This window comes from Geospiza fortis, unplaced genomic scaffold (genome assembly GCF_000277835.1).
Source record: "Geospiza fortis unplaced genomic scaffold, GeoFor_1.0 scaffold84, whole genome shotgun sequence".
NCBI lineage: Eukaryota > Metazoa > Chordata > Aves > Passeriformes > Thraupidae > Geospiza > Geospiza fortis.
The window spans coordinates 2988947-3005015 of NW_005054363.1; the positions used below are offsets into that span (position 1 = coordinate 2988947).

At 38.1% G+C, this 16069-nt stretch overlaps 1 protein-coding gene across 1 annotated transcript in view; it reads left to right on the forward strand.

The window, feature by feature from the left end:
- PCCA (propionyl-CoA carboxylase subunit alpha) overlaps positions 1–16069 on the forward strand; it is a 201998-nt gene that overhangs the window by 61873 nt on the left and 124056 nt on the right. The window contains exons 12-13 of the mRNA XM_031059546.1: positions 1892–2002; positions 10774–10876. Of these exons, the coding sequence (XP_030915406.1) occupies positions 1892–2002; positions 10774–10876 (214 nt within the window). The remainder of the gene's footprint in view (positions 1–1891; positions 2003–10773; positions 10877–16069) is intronic.

Below are 16069 nucleotides of genomic sequence, written 5' to 3' on the forward strand. Positions count from 1 at the left end.
ATATAAAATAACAAGGATGTTGTTCATGCTTCTAAACTGGAAAAACACAAAAGGAAAAGGAGTGTAAAAGAATCTCCTGTAGCCTCAGCAATTTGCATGCTCTGTAATGCTAGTGTCTGTGATTTGGTGAGATCTCAACAAGGGAAAAATCCAAATAACCTAATTTACAGCTGAAATACCCCAGTTTGCAATTAATTCTTTTTCAGTATTATTTTAAACTAGAGCTATTAGAAAAAAACCCTGCAAATAATTGGGTCACGTTGTCTCTAATTGTGATCATATCATCACAATCTTAATAACTTGTGAGTAAACGTATGTGAAGTACAGAATTCTGTGCTTTGCAAGGGATGTGAATGCACAGACAAACTTTTGCGATGAACTGTTTTGTGATGTGCTCTGCATTTTATACTTAATGGTGTGCAGCTAGAACCAAAGTTAATGTGAAATGGCAAATGCAATGTGATTTGGAGTTACCTGCTCCTCTGACAATGATGAAAAAATGTGATTACTTTGTATTGCCAGAGGGGTGAGAATGTGCACAACTGAGGCTGGATAACCTCTTTCCTGTAGGAGCTCCTCAGTTATCCATACCTGGAATAAATCAACACTTGTAATGCTCCCAAACTACATGTATATTCCAGCTTTTCTTAAGAACTATTAATGTTTACGAGCCAATGTTATTGTGTGTAGTCATATTAAGATGGAACTTTCTGGCTCATCGGAATTTGTTTGATCTCTTTCTAAAATGGAGAAGAAAATGGAGATAAAGATTGTGGTTTTCTGACCTGTAATCTTAAACTTTCCAGAGATCACCTGTATGCCACTCTCAAAAGAGAGAGTACCTTCTTTTTGAAAATTGTTTGCAGTAAGGAGAAAATTTAAAAGATCTAGACAGTTTTTTTCTCAAGGATTTTTTTTGCACCACCTTTTCTCTCCCACCTTCTACAAAGCCTTTCTTGTAATCAATATTTCAAGGAAATAACTTTTAGTGACCATAATATTCAGTGCTAAACTGCAAGTACTTCGGGCAAAGTGCAATTTAGAATTAAGTCATTCATTTAGTTACACAGAAGTTATTAAATTAAAAATAGAATCATTTATGAGATGGAGGAGACAAGCTGAGAAGTGGAATGGGAAAGAGATGAAGAAATGCAGAAAATATGAAGTTGCATAATATTCAAAGAAATTAAAGGATAAGGGTGTCTCTAAAACTTCTGTGATAAGTAATTGTAAATTAAATAAATAATTTTTGTTGGCTATATGCCTAACAGAGTCACAGAGTGGTGCCAAAGGGGAACCAGGGTATTCAATAAAAGAATTGACCAAGCAAGGTTGGATAAAAGTACATGTGGAGGAAGCAATAAATTTCTTTTTTTGTAAGCAAGTTACACAGGAGTCTCTTATGCATTACAAATTATAAAAATGTTGTAAAATGATATGCTAAGTGGTTAAAGTTTTTTGTGTATTTCATTACTGTGATTGGGGTGTAACATGGTGCATATTTTCCATTCAGGGTTCAGTGCAATTCAGCTAATATTTACCGTCATGACTATTTTGTTATTTCACGGAGATAGCTCTGGTCTAGAATGGAACCGAAAGTGTCTTGGTTGTGCTTCCTGTCCTTAACTCAACTAGGTGTTTGAATTAGGCTTGATGAAGTGACAATTTGGATTGTTTACTTTATTAAATGGAGTGTTTAAAAGGGTGTTGAAGCAGGAGTGAAACAACTGGTAAATCTACATTGGTTATGTCAGTACTATGGTATCTAAATTGTGAAAAAGTATTTATTCCAGAAATATAGGAGTTCATATTTTTAGAAGTCCTTTCCTACTGTATTTTATGATTAATATTACCTGATTTTGTATTGATCTGGTTTTTTTTTTGTTTTCAGGTGTGGCTCACAATATTTCTTTACTGCGAGAAGTGATCGTCCATCCACGCTTTGTTCAAGGAGACATCAGCACTAAATTCCTTCCTGAAGTTTACCCTGATGGTTTTAAAGGTTTGTTCCATTTGGAAATATTTCTTTTCTTAAGTAGTGTTATTTTGATTATTGCTCCTTTATATTTTTAGACTGACGTGCTCCCCAGTCTTTACTTTTTCTTCAAATAGATCTGTGTATACACACAATTAGAGTTTTTAAATAATGCATAAAGTTGAAATAGTTAACTTTTTTATTTTCAAGAAGGCAAAATACGTACTTCTAGTGTTAAAATAGTAAATTAAATACACCCAACGTCAAGAAAAACCATTTATAGGTCACATGAAATATGTAAAATAAGCATAAATTTAATTCTGCTATGCAATCATGCTTCATTACACACAGTACTTCTGCTATTAACTATAGTTGGATAAGTTTTCATTCAGCACTGTTGCTTCTTTATTAAGTTGGTGTATCACCTTTAGAATTGCCTTTTGGCACCCTTTGTTTTCTCTGTAGCCTCCTCTGGAGGATCTGGCATTTTATTTTAGTATTTCAGTACCCTGGTCTTAATATACATTGCACACAGTAATGGGCATAATTTTGAAATTGTTAACTCATACACTAGGTTAACATAAACACAAATGCAATTATTTCTTTACAGCATCTCGAACTACTCAATTTCAAAAATGTTTACCAATGGTTGCAGTAAAAATATAAGAAAACCAATACATTGGTTTCCTTTCACACAGATCAGGTTTTGAAATGTTGTCTTCTCTCTTAGCCAAGCTGCTGTAGGTGCTTTCTTGACCTGTGTGGTCAGAGACTCAGTTCTTTCATACAGGACTCTCACCTCAGCTGGCATTCACCAGGCAGAACATCTTTCTTATTAAAAAAAAGTCAGTATTTATAGTTCATCATTCATGGGTCCTTTATGAGTCCTGTGGAGATTCCTTTTCCCCCATTCATCATTAATCCAATGTGGCAGAAACCTCATCTCACTTTGGAGGCAGCAGTGCCAGATTGGCAGTCACTGGACATGACTGGCACCTTGCCAAATTCTAGTCTCATTAAGGAGCAGAACAGATTTTTCTTACCTCAGGACTCAGTGTGTGAGTGTGTGGATGACTATTCTTTGCACCAGAACTACTTGATACTGTGATGTAATTGACAAGTCTGTGTGTGATACAGTCCTACATGTGGGATTGATGCATCCTGCTTGTTCCTGGCTCCTGACTGAGACTGCAGGAGCAGGTGTTAGCCACCTTGAGTGGCAGTGTGCTTGCCGTGCTTCGAGTTGAAAAGTTCCTTTGTTGTTTTTGCTAGGGGGTACCTAGCTAATCTTTGGGTAACTCAGCTGGCTTTGATCCAGCAGAGATTCCAGGGTATGCTGCTCATCTGCTCTTGAAGGCTTGGTGCTGCTGTAGCTGGCCTCTCTCCTTTTCCTGACAGTTTAATACAGAATCTCATGTCTTGCCTCTCTCGGCTTTCTGGGACTATTCAGTAATTTTCCTAAGTAGATCCAGACCTCTAAATCACCATGAAACCTGCATTTTTTTACTGTTGCTGCTTTTGTTGGAGTAGTTTTTTTGTAAATTCCTGGGTTGACTTAGCTCATGATGGAATCTGGTGAACTTCAGCAGATGCGCAATGTGAGTGGCAGACTGGGAATGGGGAGAGGGGAATGGAGGAAAAAGGCAAGGAAGCAAAATGTTAGAGTCCCAATACCATATTGTGAGAAGGCTGCCTCCCCTAGCATGTAACTGAGAACAATAAAAACATAAATGAAATGGCAGTATTATATTAATAGATTCTTAAAGATATGCTTTTGGTCTGGATGCCAGAAGACACAAGAACAGATATCGTGATGCTTCATAATGGAAACTAATGATTGGCACATGTGAAATTCCTAGACTTTTTTCCTGCTGTATGAAAATTCTTGCTCATCTCCTTCCACATATCAAACACAAGCACACATTAGCCTTCTTAATTATAGATAAAGAAACATATTATGGCATTGAACTTCAGTTCAAGAATAGTTACTTGTGAATAGTGATTAAAAGCTCACCAAAGAAACTGAGAGCCCTTTTAATGATGTAGCTTGCATTGGATCAAATCCTTCATGCTTAAAAAAAAATTGATGACTTGAATTTGAGGACAGTTTTTTAAGAACCCAATAAAAAATATTTCTACAAATCCAAGGACTCAACTGGGAACTGTGGGTAGATGACAGGTAGAAACTCAAGAAGAGGAGCAAAGACAAAAACTAATTTATAAGTAATTTCTTAATCACTTAAACTAACTTTTTAATATAAATACCCAGGGTAAACTTTGCTAGGAGGATTTGAAAATTAAGTAGCTTCATATATCTTACTATTGTTTATAGAAAGTGAATAGCTGTAAAAAAAGAGCTGTGACAGTATGAAAAATTAGAGCAATGTATAGAGCAACACAGATCTGGAAATATGTAAAAATATGTGCTGCTGTTAACAGTAGGAATCCATACCAGAAGTGTTTTAAACTTAGAAAACTTAAGAAATAGAAACATTTCAATAGAGATGTGTGTTATTCATGCTCAAGCACGACATGTTGTGTTTCTTTTGTAACCTGCACAATTGCCACTACAGTTGTAGTGATCTACACTGATGATAAGTACTGAATCTCAGCTGTGTTCTCTCTGGTGACTGCATAAAGTACTGGCCCATTTTGTATGTGCATTTTTCTTCAAGTATAAATATTGAGTCTTAAGAGTAAAATAAGAGATTCTTTGTTTTCCAGTCTCATTTTTATGAATTCCATTATAATACTTTATTAGAAGACCTTTACTCTAAGTTAAGAAAAAATTAATTATTAGCTGTGTCTTGGCTACTTTTCCATTAACCTATGTGATGCTCTCTTCAAATTGCGTGTAGAATGGGCATGTTTAGTAATTTTCATAATTAGAGTTTAACTCTTTCTTCCCATCTTTAAGTAAACATTCACTGCCAGAAGTAGTTTGTTTATTGCAAGTTATTTTAGAATACTAGCTGTGCTGAAAGTAACTTTGTGCAGAGTGTGATTAGGGTGGGAAAGCAGTTCCTGTCATGCCCTTTTTTGTCCATGTGAGGGCTGGCTGGCTGGCAGTAGGTGAACTGGAGTGGGTTGTTGCTCTGAGCACCCATGCATGTTTTGGGAGGTGTGTGGATCTGAGGGTGGGTGCAGGAGCACTGATTAGGTCAGGGGGTGCCTGTCTTAGAGTGGCCTCCAAGCACTTTGTTTACAGAATAAAAATGTCTGCCAAGCATGCAGGAGTCAGATGCACTGTTCTTCTACAGCTTCCAAACAACCTGGGAAGCCTCTGTATTTTCTAGCCTGCCTGATGAGAAGGAAATTGACTGTGTGTTATCCCTCTTTTATAGGCACAGTGTATCTCTGTTTTCACAAAGATCCAAGAGTCTTGGACCAAAGATAAATTAAAGGATCTTTGGGTTAGTACCGTGTTCATGGAATAGGTCATTGTGGTTCAGTCTGTTTCACAATTTATATTTTCCTAGTTTTTTATTTAAATATTGAGATTTTCTTCTTGTTGTTCCACTCTTTCTGGTCATTAAAGGGTGTGTGAAATCAGTCACTCTCTTTGGGAGACACCTCATGTGCCAATGAAAGATGGGGCATTTTCCAAGAGATTATCACAGAAGTCATCCCAAAATGCATGAAAAAAAAAAGAACAGGAATAATTTACTTTCCCTCTTCTAGCATGTTTGCCTCATCTGAATGGAGAGAAAGAACAGAAATTCTTTATATTTCTAATACAGAAAGGAATAAAGAGGAAACATTTCTCTTCTGAAATGGCATATTGGCTCCAGAGGCTGTGTCTGAGGTGAAGGCTTTTAGATATGTTGTGTTTATCATAATCACGTGCGTTGGACGCAATTATTACTCTACTTAACAATTATTAAACCATCTCTGGAAAACTGTGTCCAGTTTTAACCCCCTGATGCATGTAAGAAAGATGGCAATAAACATGAGTAAGTCTGTTGAAGAGCCACAAGGGTGGTGTTGGGGTTGGAACGGATGACCTGTAGGGAGAAGCTGGGAGAACCAGCTGGAAGCAAGAAAGCTTAGGGTGGACCTAAGGACAGCCTTCTAGCACCTCGACGTGCATTCCCAAGCATATGAAGCCAGGCTCCTCAATGAGTTGCACAGCAAGAGTCAGGGGTCATGGATTGGGGATTTTAAAGGTGTCACTGCACAAACCTCTGAGCAACTTATTCTGAATTTGATGTTGAGATTGCTTCGTGCGGAGGGGACATGCTGGATAAACGAAGGGCCTTTCAAGGTCCCTTCAGCCTCAGTCATTCCATGCTTCTGAGTGAAAGTGCTTTTTAGGTGAATTGGGACTGCAGATATGACTTTTAAATTTAAGTCTGGAGGCTTTTGCTATTAGTAGGAGGGGGAATGCAGCTTCCCCTGTCTGTCAGTATTAGAGTATAGGATATGCTTGCTTCTAATTCCATTCATTTTCTCTGCATTGGAATCTAGTATTTATAACATTCAACTTTGTTTTCTGCCTCAGGTATAGGTGCCATCTGTTATGGTTAACTTCAAAATCCAGCAGGAAAAACTTGAGATAGAACCTAGGAACGTTATAAACATTGCCTACATTGGTGTTGATCCAAATTATGCATTGCACTTTTAATCTTTCACATTATGCTTTCACTTTTTATTCTTCCCTATCAGAAAACAGTCACTCTTCAAGTATTAAGTAACTTACTGGGGCACATAACCAGGGCTTGTTTGTTTTGGTTTGTTTTTTTCCCTGTAATTGATAGTAGGAAACATGTTTCTAGGACAAAATGCAAATGAGACTGTTGTGGGAAAAATGACCTTTATGTAATTTAATTTGAAGTTGGTTATGTAAAGTAATTGCATGAACCTTTTTGACTCAGCTTGGGGGATACTGAGATAATATTGATTTAAGCAATCATAACATCAGGGAAATGAGAGAGAAATGCTTTTTTTCTTCTTTTCCTTCCGACTAGCATTCTGCCATTTGGTAGTAATAGATGTGTGCAGTCTACTTTTAAATAATATGAACAACACTGCTCCTACCCCTTTAATTGTGACTTAATTTTATAATAATTCTTCCTCTTTTGCATTTGCTTTATCTAATTCAGCTGATAATCAGAAATTTATCCCAGGTTAAACAGAGAGGTGGGAGCTGCCAGTTCCACGTTTCATTGTGGAGGTGAAATTTCTCTGTAAGCCAGGAGTCTGCAGTGATGAGAGCAGGGAAGAGCAATGGTGTAACTTCCTGTGTTGGAAGTTGGGGGACCTTTGCTACTTACTCATTTCACTCTCTTTCAAGGAAGCACTTGGACAACTGCTCCAGAGGTAGCTTTGTTGCTCTCCAAATCAGTTTGAATGGTGAACGTGAAGGACTGTGTTGTTATATCTTTATTGATGGTGAATATTAACTTATTCCTCAAGACACCCCACTGAAATCCTGAGGAGTAGCTTCTGAAGGGGAATAATACTTGATGGAAAACAAAGGTATTGCTGTCTGGAACATTTGTGTATTTCCAAAAATAGTAATGTAATTGTAAGTTTGACTTCAAAACTCTTTAGAATGAGCTGAGCTAGCAGCAGAGCAAAAGCAGACAGCAAGGGGAATGGGACTGGAGTTCAGAGAACTAAGGCATATCAACTAAGTATTGACAGCAGTCTGTCCTGCCTAATAAAAGTAAATTGCCATCCTTAGGAAGCAGCCTTTAATCAAACTTCTGAAGTATGCCTCCAAAGTTATGCTAAGGACATTCTGTGGTAGGCTTGTATGTTTATTGCCAGACACCAGAACCTAATTTTGCAATGTTCCTGTTAACAGTTTCTATTATCTCCCAGAAATCGTACATTGGATACTACAGTCATAACTGATTTTCTGCTTGCCACGTGTGTGACACAAATGCTGTCAATAGTTACAAAGGAATAAATATATTTTTTATGTTGGCAGTAATGAAGCGAGTGTGACTCTTGATGAGTTATTAACCTGTTTCAACTTATTGACCTTTGTTTGCTGTTTGGAGTTTGATTTTTACTGAAGATACAGGAAGAAAATAGTTTTTGTGGCATAGCAAGCTCAAAAGCAGTTACTTCATCTACGACAGAGGTCATGCAATAAACCTTTGAAATGGAACCTTTTTAGTTTTACCTTGTTCCTTTATTTAAGTTGGCTCTAACAGTGTGTGTTGGAGCAGGTGGGAATGTGCAGTTTTGGTCACGCGGTCTTGCCATGGGTGTTGGGCAGGGGGACTGAAAGGCAAAGGCTTTAGGGCAGATTCCTGATATGCCTTTAGCTGGGGCACATAAACAAATCATCAGTTTTAGATTCAGTGTTTTGAAAAAATGATCTCAGAGTTTCTTCACTGTGTGTAAGCAATGGGAAAATCGGCACATTTCAGATCCAGATAATTGTTGTTATTGCAATGTATAAATACATAAGGCTTATATATATACACATATGTGTGTGTGTGTGTATGTACAAGTAGTACAAAAGTTCAGTGCTTTTTGAATTTTGCCTCGCAATCAGTTTTTCTAGTAACTGGCAAAGGAAAGATCAAGTTTGTTTCTGAAGCCAGGTTCTAAACCTTTCAGCATTTGGATTTCTGCATGTGTTTGTTGAAGTGAAGACAGTTTCCATTTCAAGGCAGATAAAAAAATAAACACTGAGCAAAGGAACTTGCAGTAATATTCAGCCAGAATATGCTAATGCAGACTAAATTAAAAAGAGATTGATGCAGATTTTCTGAGTTTTGTTATTTTTACATTTACATTTTTTGGCCTGTGACAACTTCTTTGTACTGTTAGCTGGACTTTAATGAATGTATTCCCATCACTGTGGCATGATTGCATTTCTGAGGTGGACTCTTAACTAGCCTCTTTACCTAACCCTGTTTAATATGCCCAGTGGAATGATGGGTTCTGTGCAGAAGACATCCTGTTTTGAAATTGTGGCTTTGTTGCTGTAGAGTCTGCTCCAGTCCTTTACAGCAGTCTCCATTCTGGATTTTCTTCAGGATCTCATTAGCCTTATTTTATTCTGCTGATAGAAATTGTCACTGGCTAGTAACCAGTACTGGGGAATGTGAATTTACATTACATAGCCATTACTGAGGCCATGGGGAGGGTGGAGGTATAGAAGGGATCTGTGTTGCTGTTTGTCTGCTGCAGTACTGGAAGCAAATGTGTCTCCCTGGCCAGAGTTCCTCTGGGGGATAGAGCCTTCTGAAGCTCTTCCCCCATCCTTTCATGTGAAATCTGTACTTTTTCTGGATGATGGCATTTGCTGTCATATGTGCACATAAAGCACTTTTTGAGAGCTGTGTTGTAACTGAGTTCAGCAAAGTCTTTCAGTTCTCTACCTTTAACTTTGTTTTGCATTCCTCCTCTCTTCCTTGTGAAACGCTCTTGCTTTCACTTGTGCAAAATCTTTCTCATGGGTAAAGTTTACCTCTTTTCTTCATGACAATTCAGCTTTGCAGTTCTTATCCTGTTTTATATCAATTTTAACTTCCTGCCTTGTAGACCAAGTACTTTGTCTTTTTTTCTCTCTCACAGACTTACACAGTGGATTGGGTTTCAAGAGACCTTAAAAATCACCTGATTCCAACTCCCTGCCATGGGCAGGGATACCTTCCACCAGATTGCTCAGTGCTCCATCCATCTTGGCCTTAGGACTTCCAGGGACGGGGCATTCATGCCTGGACAACCTGTTTCAGTGCTTCACCACCCATGCAGTAAAGGATTTCTTCCTAATCTAATCTAAACTCTTTCAGTTTGAATTATTCCCCCTTGTCCTTTAACTACATGCTCTTGTGAATATTCTCTCTCCATCTTTCTGGCAGGCACCTTTCAGGTACTGGACAGCTGCAGTTAGGTTACTTTGAAGCCTTCTCTTTTCCAGGCTGAGCAATCCCAGGTCTCTTAGCCATTCCTCATAGGAGAGGTGCTCCATTTCTCTACTCATCTCAGTGGCCCTTCTCTGGAATCTTGCCACCAAATTCTTGGCCACCTATTTGCCATCTTTTCATACCAAATCTGTCTTGTGTGATTTCTGACCTAAAGATGGGGAGGGCAGAGTTCTGTTACTGTGCTCTTTTTAGCCTCTTGAATGGACATTTGAATCTGTATTTAACCTTCACTTTCTGGAACAAGACCAGACTGGGAGAAAACCTGCTTCCTGTCACACCGGTTGTATCTTTTTACCAAATATTTGTTAGGTTGCCTGCCTTCAGATTATAGACTGCTTTGAGCCACTTTCTGCTTCTAAAGTGTCAAACATCACTTTTGACTCCATTAGTTGTGAACTAATGATTACACAAATAACACTAAATGACCCAGGGCTGATGAGTTGCCTTATCGCCATTTATTTTTTGGGTTTATACAGTTCAGCTGTCCCTTTTGTTTCAAAGATCCGTAGCCTTTGCCTCAGATAAAGTACTGAGAGTGTTCTGTATTTTGAGTAAGTTCTAATATACAGATGGATTCCTTACCAGCATGAGGCACAATATGTCAACCAGTGACATTTCAGTAACGAAAACAAGATGCTGCAGCATCATTCAGTTTCTTTTCTTTCAGTTGTCAAATTGTTTTTAACAGAGATACCAGTGTTAGCAGTTGGGCTGATTTGTATGAAAACATGCAATTTAAACTCTGAAACTCAGAGCGTCTGCTATGCTACGCCTCATCCTAATTTAGAGGGAAAAATGCAGCTTTCATATGTATGGACTGAGCAATGTCTTTACTGGTAGTTTTTATTTTTGTGTCTGTGTTGGTCTGTGGTATCTAATTTTTTTAAACTTCTTTCTGAAAACTAGGACACAAGTTGACAGATCTTGAAAGAAGACAACTACTGGCAACAGCAGCATCTTTGTATGTGGCTGAGCAACTGAGATCACAGCGATTTTTAGGGACTCCAAGGTAAGTTCATTTCTAAGAACTCAGATGTGCTGATGCACTTCATTAATGGCATCTTCTCATGCACAAGAATAACTGGTGAGAAACTGCATGGTTTCTTAATATGGTCTGTTTTTTCTAAATTCAAATGAGCTGTGGCTTACATTTCCCCACTTGCACAAGTCATACATGATTATTTTTATTCTAAGTATTAGCAAACTAATAGGCTCAAAAATGTGTTACAAGCCAGTACAGTAATTAATGCACATCAGGAGTTTCATTAATGCAAAATGTTGCTGCATTAGTAACTAACCACAAATTGAGCATCACAAATTTCCCATGTGCCCATTTGAAGCAATCTAAGCACTTTGGCATAACATGAATATTCAGCTACAGAGCTTTAAAATATTGTAGATTTGTGAGTAATTTGCTACCTTGATGAAGAACCTTAATAGTTTAGAGTCTTAATTCTGAAAACACTTTCAGACTGTAAAGGTGGAAGGTAATTGATGGAAGAGTCAACACCTTGCTTTAAGTATGGGTTTTTTTGTGCTTTTATTCCCCCACTCCTCCATTTTTTTGAATTGTAGCTGCCAGTGACCTAGGCAGTACTCTTAATTGTTCAGCCATTGCAGAACCCATGTCAAAATGCTAATTTACTTCTTTGGCTTTTTTGAATAGCATGCTCTTTTCCTCTAGGATGTCTAGCTTTCCTTGTCCTCTGGCCCATCTCTGTCAGTGCCTTGAGACCTTCTGTTAAAATAACCTGAATTTGTGAAGCTTGTTTGTGTAGTTGGTGTTAGCAGTGGTTGTACACAGGGAGTCCTGACTTCAGCATAACTCTCCTTGCCTCATCTTTTGTAATGTAGTTGCATGTAGGTTTGTATGTGAAGGGAAGTTTTAGTGCAGGGTAGACATTATTCACATTCCATGCCAGTGGTTTGACAGTGTATTCTATTACTGATTTTTCAGTGGTCAGGAATAAATCAAATGTGGTTTCAAGAAGTCTTTATTTTTATTTGTACCCACAAAGATAATTAGTACCATATGGTATTAAAGAAAAAGAAAGAGACACTTAGGGCAAGCATAACAGCTTTGTAATGTATAGCATATGCAGGCTGGGTCATTGCTTGCCTTATGCATCTATAGGGGAAAGTAAAGCACCTTTTTATTTCCTTCCACAAGTTATATCCTCCACAGTGAACGGCATAGGGAGAAGAACAGACACTCAAAGGCCGCTCTCACCTAAAAAAAGATGAGTCAGGGAAAATGAGGAGGGGCCTTGATTCTAGTTTTTTACTGGCCAGCATAGGAAGTTAAGTAGTCTGGTACTGCTACAGAGAAGTGATAGATTACTTTGTACTTAGAATAAGGATATGAATTGTTAATTTAAGCAGTGATGATCAAACTGCTATTGCATTCTCTGCTCTGATTTGTGATTTTTTTTCTCTCTTCCCTGTAAATTGCTCTAACTAGCTAAAAAGAAAAGAAAGTAAGCCAATTTTTGAACAGTCTTTTAATTTTTGTTTCTTTTGCACATACTTTTTTTAGTACTAGGTGTCTGTGTATCCTAATAGAAAAGACACATATGACTATTTTAACTGAGAGTAACAGAGGTGTAGATGAAGTATGGCAATGAACAATCAGACATTGTCCTCCATCTCTTTCTCTGCTGTGTTAGGGAAACAAATGCACTCCTGCTTTGAAAAAAAGTTAGGCCATTTTTGGAGTGTTAGCCAAACTCAGTTACAGGTATCCTTCTACCATGGGAGTCTGGTCACATGAAAAAACCACACATCTGTAAAACTAGATTAAGGTAAGATTTTTCAGATTTTAAATGGTGAAGCTAAGAAATCTTTTCAGTACAGAGGAATTGCTTTCTCTTGCCATGATGGTGTGTACTTATGATTCCTTCAGAAGTCAAGCCTTGGAATTTTCTCCAAGTGTGGTTCTTATTGAATGTCTCATGGTTTCAATACATACATACTGTTAGATCCACTTGCTTTAATGATAGCAAAGCTGCCTGTTTGAGGCCAAGTAAGGATGAGCTAATGCAAAAATGCTTACTGGTGAGTAACTTCTGAAGAAACCAAACCTGATAATGATATCCTTTCCCCAGAATCATACAGCTTGTTCTAAGGAAAAAGGAAAGAAGCAAAGGCAGAATGAGGTCGAAGAACTGTGCAGTGTCTTGGACAGTGTTCTCCATTCCTTAGAGCAGTTAGTGGACTCCCTCTAGAGGGGACTGAGCACTGTGGAGCACATGTGTTACTATAGTCCCATCAAGGATTCTTCACCATATCCCTAACTTAACCAAACTGCATCTCACTTATTTTTGAAGGTGCTCCATATCGTGGGTATTTTTTAATGAGCATGGTTGTGGCCAGAGGAAAAGGAAACATCTTTATTCATAAGACTGTACTCTGTTTGAAAAATACTAGTAAACAAAAAAGTTCAGAGTAGGAACTTGTGCTACAACAAATCCAAAAGGCCAGTTTTGATCTTGGGTGCAATGTTCACTATGGCAGAATTGGGCATTTGGAGTCTGTGTGTGTTTTAGATCTGTGTGGGAGGGTGTGAGCAGACTAGACAGACTGGATGCTCCAAAGCTGATCCCTAACATTCTCCTAATGCTTTGGACATGAACATTGATACATTGATCATCACCTACAGAATTTCAGCTCTCTGGCACTATTTATGTTGACAGCATTTTTTTTCATCTGCGCTGAAAGCAACTGAGCAAGTCTTGTGCAAAAAACTACTGAAGAGTAGTATTTTGAAATCATACATTATTTCTTTTAAACTTGTCACAGCTGTCAGACAGTTTTCTGCTAAACTTGAGTTATATGCTTATCTTTGCTTTTAATTTGTTTTCTTTTCCCTTTTGGGAGCAATATTTATAATATGCATTCTTTTCACAACTGTAGGGGTATTTTATGTTCCCTTTTTTCCCCTGTGATTTATTCAGCCCATGTTCAGGATTGTTATTCTGGTCAGATAGACAGAAAGTACTGTGCTTGGAGCTCTTCACAGAAGCTGCAGCTTTCACTGTCAGGGTTACCAGGACTGTAATCAGATGGAAGTGCAGCTGAGCCAGATTAAGGAATCTTGTTGCAGTCTGCTCCTCCCTTGTTCTCTGTCTTTTCTTGTCCTCCCCAGGTATGCAGGTGTGATTTTGTGTGTAAAATAACCTATGCTAGCATAGAAACTATTTAATAATAGTTTACTTCAGATCATTCTGTCAGAAGCAGGTTACTTCTGACAAGGGAAATTATTTTGGAAGAGCTACAAGAGTGGGAATGTGTAGCAAGGAGGAAGATGTGAGCTCATAAAAGGGAGTCAGAGCTCTTTACCACAGGTCAGACTAGTAGCAGCCTCATGAGGGGGATTTCTCTATAACTGATGATATTTTCTTGTGTGACTGGAAAATGTTTTTTGCAGTCCCCTGAGTGACTGAATAATCAGCTGTAAGGTTCTTACTGAAGCATATTCTGATGACCAGCCAGCTGTTTCCACCTTTGGTACCCAACTTCCTTCAGCTAGTTTCAGCCAGCCTGACCTGTGTAGTGGCTGTCTTCATTGCAGTAGGTTGGCTGCTGTTGAGGTTAGTGCAGGTCACAAGCCCAAGGTTGGTTTGCCTTTTCTGTGCCCAAATAAATGGTGTTATGGTTTGGGTGGAGCGCCCACAGGTGAGTTTCCACTGTCTGTATTGTTATATAGTGCCCCTGGCCTCATCAACTAGAACTCACTTGCCAGGCTTTGGCTAGAACAGCTGTTGGAGATCCATGCAAGCTCAGAGTTAAAAGAATATAAGTATTTACTTTTGTGATGCAATCAAGTATTTGGAGCATTTTCTGTGTGTGCTTTTTTTTTTAGTTTTAACTGTTTTTTATTTAACCCATTTTCTTGGGAAAAATTGGATGTGGGATGGTTTGGTTTTTTAGGATTGTTCCTGGTTGGAGTGTTTTTTCAAGTATTTTTTGAAAGATGATTTGCTAATGAAAGTGTTCGGTATTTTGTGAACCACATAATAATGTGAATATTTCACTGTGATATCCAGATAATAGGGGCACATATTTCCTACAGGAAAGAGCCATGGATGATTAATGATTGTTTCATTGTTCAGCTTTTAGTTATTTTGCCTAGAACTTTTCCTACTTACTCCATAGTCCACTTTATTGTGAAACTGGTGCCACCCACAGCTGCTGAACAGATTTACAGCATCTAGTAAAACCCCAAGGTCTTCTAGACAGAACTTGATCTTGTTTCAAGTGGAAACATATTTTGGCTGAAGTGAATCCAGCTTATTTTATGTCTGTTTGATGTAGTTAGCCTTTGAGACCAGAAATGATGTTGTACAGTTGAATCTTCACATTTTGGCTTCAGACTTGTTTTCATTAGTGGGTTGGGAGGGGAATAGGAGAGTGTCTCTCCAGGTGTGGCTACATCATGCTATCTCATGGGTCTACTAATGTGATGTTTATACTTCTAAACCCAATTGCCTGCAGCACTTCCTATGTGTTGCTTGTGTTGGCTGCTAAGTGTATTTTCCTAATTTTTCTATGGGTTTTACCCTTTCATCGTTTATGACTTGGAAAAAAACCGGTGAGGCTGCATGCCCATATTACCTGATGCTACACACAAAAAGATGGTAACACATTGGAAAATGTTTTAAATTGCTAGCGAGGAAAAAAAAACACTAAAGATTTTTCTTGCTTGTGTGTTTAATATGGAAGACTGGATTGGGGGTCTTGAGTTAAACTGTTCTTGTGGGACCTTAGAGAAGTCCAGTTTACAAAAAGGCAAAGTGGCCTTAATACTTTGCTGCCCTATTGAAGTTTTGTAAATATCTGTTTATCAACATGTATGAAGTATTTTGAGACCTAAAACGGCTTATGCTTTCTAAGCATAAAATAATATTTTCCCAGGAAGGAAAGTATATAGTGAAAAGTTAAAATACAAACAAGTTTTTGTCAAGTTCTGAAATAGTTGGGCTAAATTTTTGTTTTAGAATTCTGAAATCCAGGGGTCCAGTGCAGTGAACATAAAATGGCTGGTGAGCTGCAAGAACAGAAATTAATTTATTTAGCTTTACGTTTAATGAATTGTTATATGTTCCTGTCTGGGTTTATTTCAGTACAGCTATATTGATGTTTGCCTTGCCATTGCTTGGTTATAAGGCAGTGAGGGAACTGCTCAGAGAGCAGTAGAGTCCCA